Genomic DNA, 6,261 nt, shown 5'->3' with positions numbered 1-6,261 from the left:
CTCCTCTCCAGCTGCCTGTTGACCAACACCCCCCAGGTCCTTCCCAACCCCTCTTCCCCAAGCACAAGGTGGCACCAAATCACACTCAGACCTTTGGTGACCAGAGCTGCAACTCTCCAAAGCCCTAAAAGCCACCAAGGAAGCACCAGGAGAGCAGTGAGAGGAGCCACACTCCCACCTCTCTGCTCCTTCCCTCCACCACCACCACCCAACCAAGCCCCCAAGGCTCTTCTCCAAGGAGTCTTCCCACACCATTTTTGGTAGGACAAGCCCTGGCAGAATCCCTGCAGGCTAAAAATCTCCCCAGCATTGCTTGAAGCAACACCAAGGGGCCTCATTTCTGTGACTAGCACACACCCAACGAGTCCTTTCAACCCAAAGAACTCCAAGTTGGACTTGGAAGGACTTGGAAGAGGAATAATTCCATTTGTCTTCTAGGTCCAAGAGACATTTTGGTCTCTTAACACCCTTGCCAAGGAAGAAACTCTTGAGTCCAACTGCTGGCAACTACTTTTTATCCTTCTAAGCCCAGATGTTTTGCTGTTCCCATTGAGACCAACACTTCTCTCCCTCCTCTCAAGGACCTTTTTGATGTTCTTCTACTGAAAACTAATAAAACACCCACACGTGACAGAGCAACAAGTGAACTCAAGGAGAACCAGGAGGATAATGGGTTTAATTTCTCTTGATTCAGCAAAACCAACAAGAATCCTGGATACCAACACGCCACAGACTTTGAGGAAGAGAAAAAATTCAGCCTGGATTTGAAACCTGCCCCTGGAATCTCCAGATGACACCTCAAGGCAAAGATCAAACCAGAACAAAGTGATTTCCCTCTTCAAAGTCTGGGATTTTTGATGTTGGACCTGGTTTTCCCCCAACGTTTTTCTTCACCCTGCAGAGCTGCTGTGGAGCAGACACGTTGACCTTGGCTGTTTCTTCCCCCAAAATTCTGTGGGCCATCATCCCAACGAGGGTCTCCAAAGGGGAGGCAAGGTTCATTTCAGCCAGATCCACTTGTCCCCAACCTCAGCGTTGTAGCCTGGCCTAAAATTCCGACCAGGAAGCTGCAGAAAGCAGAAGGTTCAGTCAGAAACATTGTTCTCATCACTCTTGGGGGAGGTTTTTAGGATTCCTGATCAAATACCTCGTGGTATCAGCAGGAGGGGAATGTGAAATGTGGGGTTAGGACTTCATGGTTGAAAATGAGAGGAAAAATGAGGGTTTTTTGAGAAAAATATGGAGCTGTGCAGGCAAAAGGGGGAACCTACAAAACCCACCAGGCCATAAGAGAGAGAAAAACCAGGAAAATCATCACCAGCATCACTATTGCCCCTGGATTCCTCCCAGCTCCTCACCTCCACATCCTCCTCCTCCTTTTTGGTCAGAGATGACCCCTCAAACCACATCCCAGAGGAGCTGAATGAAGTCAGGAGAACCTCACTCCAAACCAGGCAAGGGTTATGAAATCCATTCAATATTTCATGCCTGAAATGCTGAGTTAATGACTCCATCAAATTAAACCCAAGGAAATGAGGTATTTAGGCTTTGAGAGATGAGTTTTACTTCATGAAAGTAAAAAAGCCACATCTGCCTGGCTTTGGAAGCCAAGCCACCAACCAACTGCTGGCTGGAGATGGAGTTTCTCCCAGCCCCAACCCAAATTTCACCCATCCCCAAGCAGCAGCCTCTGGATCTCACTGATCTTTGAGGTCGCAGCTCTTCACCACAAACCCCCAACGCTGCTGGGAGCACCTTGGACAGGAAGGTTGGATCGACCTGTAGCCATGGTCACCAAAGCAGGGCTGGAGGAACCTTCATGGCACCCCCTCCAAACCATCTGCTGCACCTCGTTGGGCAGGAGATGGCTGAGAAGCCAAGAAATGGATTGCAGAGGAAAAGGTTGGATCAACTGGAATGCTGGCTGTGGACCTCAGGTGGAGCAGAGTGCTGGGAGGAGGACCTCAAGTGGACCAGGGAAGCTGGAGCATGTGGCATTTAGGAGTTTAAGGAGCTGTGCCTAGAGCTGAGACAAGGATCTGTCACCTCCAAGCCTGCGAAGGGCCACGAGACACTGAAGAACCCAACCTCCTTTCCTGGGAGTCCATCTGGGCAACCCAAGAGATGTGCCACCACCAAAGCCTTCCTCCCATCCCACCACTGGGCCAGAAGACTCACTGTGAGTGTGCCAACAACACCAGCATCAAAAGAGTTCAAAGAGGGAATAACCCCCTGCACCAGGACCTGCTGGGAAGCAGCTCTGTGAAGATCTAGAAGTCCTGGAGGACAAGAAGTTGCCCATGAGGCAGCAATGGGCCCTCAAGGCCAATGGTCTCCTGGGGAGCATGAAGATGAGTGTGGCCAGCAGGTCCAGGGAGGTTCTCCTCAGGGAGGTTCTCCTGCCCTTCTGCTTTAGGGAGGCCACATCTGGACACAACTGTGTCCAGCTGTGGGCTTCCCCATTCAAGAGGGCCAAGGAACAACTGGAAAGAGTCCAACAGAGGCTGGGAAGATGCTGAGGAGCCTGGAGCATCTCTGGGAGGAGGAATCTCCAGGAATGAGAGAGAGAAAACACACCTATGAGCTCCAACACTCCAACCAAGCACCAAACCACCAAGAGAAAGCAAAGGAGCTTTGTGAGAAAGTCTGAAGCAAGCCAAGCCACCACAACAAAACCCTTCCTTCAAAAACAAGCTCTCTGCTGGCAGCCTCTCCAAGGAATTAAGCCCAGATCGTGTCATCTCCTCCCAAAACGTTGGTTTCACACAGGACCTTTGACTTTCCCTGATGATTTTGCCTTTTCCAACTCAACTGGAAGAGCTCCCTGGTGGAGAGAGCTGCATCTGCAGAGAGAAGATGACATCTAGCCCCACAAAATCAGCTCTTTCATGGAGGATCCAGCCTGTTGGTTTGAGGAAAAGGGGTGGGGGGGGTCCCTTTTTTTTCCCCTTATTATTTAAAGGTCAGAAAATAAGACACTTCTCACCCTAAACCATCAGATTTCCACCTCCTTCATGAGCCATTCTCCACTCTGCCTTGTCACCAGCTCCTGAGGGGTTCTTTGGGAGGTTTTTTTCATTTCAGAGTCACTCCTGCTGAGCCAAGAGGAGATGGGAGATGAAAAAATAAAGGAAGACCCACCTCTGACCTGCAAATTTACAGGGCTGAGCCAGGGAGGACATCAGACCTGCTGTGACCAGCCTGGATTTATTAATCCTAGCACAAACCCAGCTCTCCCTTGGTCTTCTCCATGCAGGACATAATTGGTTCTTTGATATTTGAAGAGATTCTCAGATATCTACATGATTAAAGCAACAGGAGCTCTCTGGGAAAACACAGTTTAGTTTGGGGTTCATCTGCCCTCTTGAAAAGAGACAACCTCCATCCCAACAGAATTCAAACATCCTCATCCAAAACAAATTCCCCCTTTGGTGAAAGGCATCCGAGGAAATTTGGGAATCAGCATCCATCCAACTCTGCCTCGTTCCCAGGGGGGCCTTGGCCAAAGGAGTTGAGTTTGGGAGGGGGTTTTACAGCCAAGCTGCCCAAAAAGCCAAGAAAAAAACACCCTGAGAAGGTGAAGGGGAAGACACAGCCAATAAATCCCACAGGAACGATGGGAATGGATGTTCTCCACAAGATCTCCACCACAGGTGATGTCCCAAGAATGAGCTCCTCAAAAATGACATTTTACAGCCCTGTCCACAGCAATAAAGCTGAACAACCAAGAGAGGGGAAGCTGGTGATGTTTTAGTAGTTACTGAGGATCTGGAAAACACTGGAACAGGAGTTTCTCCTCTTCTTGGGGTCTTCTGCCTCCTCTCCACCTCCTCCCATGCCCACCTCCCTCCCAGGACCAGCTCCATGTCATGAGGAGCCTGAATTAAACAGGCCAAAGGGATGGTGCTGGATGGACTGGACAGCATGATGCCAACAAGAAGAGGTCCTACAGTTCCCATCCTCTCATCTCCCTGCTCCACAGGCTCTTCTGGCCCATTCCACAAGCTCCTCAACCAGCAACAGCCAGCAGGAAGCTCTTCACTCCTTCTGGGTTGGTTTTTGGTGACTCCACACACACTAAATCACTGCAAAGAAGAGTGGTGGGAGCACCAGGGAAGATCTGCCCAACTTAGAAGAGAGATGATGGAAGGGAGATAGGACAAAGCCCTCCAGAACTTGGCAGTAGCTGGGAGAACACAGAGACTGAATATTCACTGTCCTTTCCAGGGCAAGGTAGAGGTGCCACCAGAAGTCAATGGTTTGAAGGACTCCTTGCTGAAAGATGCTGCTGGCACAAGATTTAGACTGGTTTTGATGGGAAACCAGGCAAGAGCTTGGAAGGGATTTGCATTTTCCATGAGGATGAAGCTTCCCAGTCAGAAAATCAGCAAGGCCACCTCATTCCAAGTGACTTCTACCTTCTGGAATGCTCCAGGTGTGTCACCTTCAAGCCATGCATGAGCAAGACAAGAAGAAAGGGTTGTGTTAATGCCACATTAAAAATAATAGTCATTAAAAGTGTGTAATAGGACACTTTTAACACCACATTTCCCCAGGCAAGTAAAAAGAGTCCAACAAATCCCTTCAAACCCTCCTTGCTCCTTCCCTGACATCAGCCCAGAGACCTTCAGAGCCACCAACAGGTTTGGTCCAGCCCCGAGGGGCAGAGGAAGCAGTTGAACATCTCCAAGCTGAACCATCTTTGCCAGGAAAAGCAAGAAAAGCTGTTTTGTTCTCACAGCAACCATCTAGATGCCCTCAAGAGCTTCTGGCTGATCAGCCCTGAATGAGGCAGAGATCCCACTGGACAAACCCAACAGCAGGAGAGAGGAGCTCTCCTGGAAGGTCACCCCCAAGGAACAGACTGTTCCACTCCATGGAAATGGAGAACTGAAAGTTGGCAGCAAGGATGATCCTCAAGAAATATGTGAGCAAAATCCACCAGGCAGAGCCTAAACCTCATGAAAGGAGCTGTGGCCAAGCAGGGAGAGGCAGCTGAGAGGAATGAAACCACTCAGCTTTAAGAAAAGCAGCAGGAAAAAGAGGAAACCAAGATCATCTCCTCAGTGAAATGAAGAACTCTGCCCCAGAAGTGTCTGTCAGAACCATAAAGGTGATGAAAAGCCCCCCCCCTGAAGCAGCACAGGCTGCAGAGAGGCAACAAACAGCTCCAGCCAGTTGGGAGCTCCACGGTTCCTCCAAAGAATTCCAACCCAGCTGGGTCCAAATGGAGCTCTGGAGAGTGTGAGCAACCTGAAGAGCTCAGAAGAGATCTAGAAATGGCCTATTTGGAGCAGTGCTGATCCAAGAGGACTCAAAAGCAGAGTGGTTACTCTGCCAGCATGGGTCCTCAACCCTCAAACCTTGGTGTTTAGTGGCTGTTCCACACAAAAAGTCCTAAGAGCACCTTCTATCCCTGCTGGTAGCTACAACTCCTGCTTTTTCCCCACTAGAATCCTGACTTCCAGAAGTTTATGGTCAGGGTTTGTTGTCTCATCTAAAATCTGAGAGATTTCTATGGATGTGTAACTTCATACATCCCAGGAGAAGCCCAGAAGAAGCCCAGAAGAAGCCCAAGAAGAAGCCCAAGAAGAAGCCCAAGGAGAAGCCCAAGGAGAAGCCCAAGGAGAAGCCAAAGGAGAAGCCCAAAAGCCCAAGGAGAAGACCAAGGAGAAGCCCAAGAAGAAGCCCAAGACGAAGCCCAAGAAGAAGCCCAAGAAGAAGCCCAAGGAGAAGCCCAAGGAGAAGACCAAGGAGAAGCCCAAGAAGAAGCCCAAGACGAAGCCCAAGAAGAAGCCCAAGAAGAAGCCCAAGGAGAAGCCCAAGGAGAAGACCAAGGAGAAGCCCAAGAAGAAGCCCAAGACGAAGCCCAAGAAGAAGCCCAAGAAGCAGCCCAGGATTCTCTTTAACAGGAGTTAAAGCTTTCCTGAAAAAATAACCCAACCTTTACTGAGTTGAGGTTAAAACAGTTCTGATTGGCTGAATGATCAATGAATCTTGTCCTAACCCTTCACTCCAGACAAAACCAGACAGAACAACTTCTACTTGGCTTTTTCTCAGCAGATAAGCTCCAAGTGCCAGTTATCTACTGGTTGGTAAGTGCAAAGAAAAGGTGGGCCACCAAAACACCTCCAACTGAGACTGTTTTACAGCTGAAGACCCCTGGAAACATCACCCAAGAAGCTCAAGCAAAGCAAGGAGAAGGAATAAACCCAGTTATCCTCCTCAGAGGGCTGCCAAAACCCCTTCTTCATCTAGAAC

General features: G+C 49.4%; 1 protein-coding gene across 1 annotated transcript; it reads left to right on the top strand.

The window, feature by feature from the left end:
• Positions 1–5,544: 5,544 nt before the first annotated feature.
• Positions 5,545–5,919, top strand: LOC103773240 (FK506-binding protein 4-like; the record flags this gene model as incomplete). Its single annotated transcript, XM_008940602.1, has 1 exon — positions 5,545–5,919. A coding segment is annotated over one exon (375 nt), but the record flags the coding sequence as incomplete, so codon positions are not given.
• Positions 5,920–6,261: the final 342 nt, after the last annotated feature.

This window comes from Merops nubicus, unplaced genomic scaffold (genome assembly GCF_000691845.1).
Source record: "Merops nubicus isolate BGI_N331 unplaced genomic scaffold, ASM69184v1 scaffold31775, whole genome shotgun sequence".
Lineage (NCBI taxonomy): Eukaryota > Metazoa > Chordata > Aves > Coraciiformes > Meropidae > Merops > Merops nubicus.
This window is presented reverse-complemented; position numbering and strand designations above follow the sequence as displayed.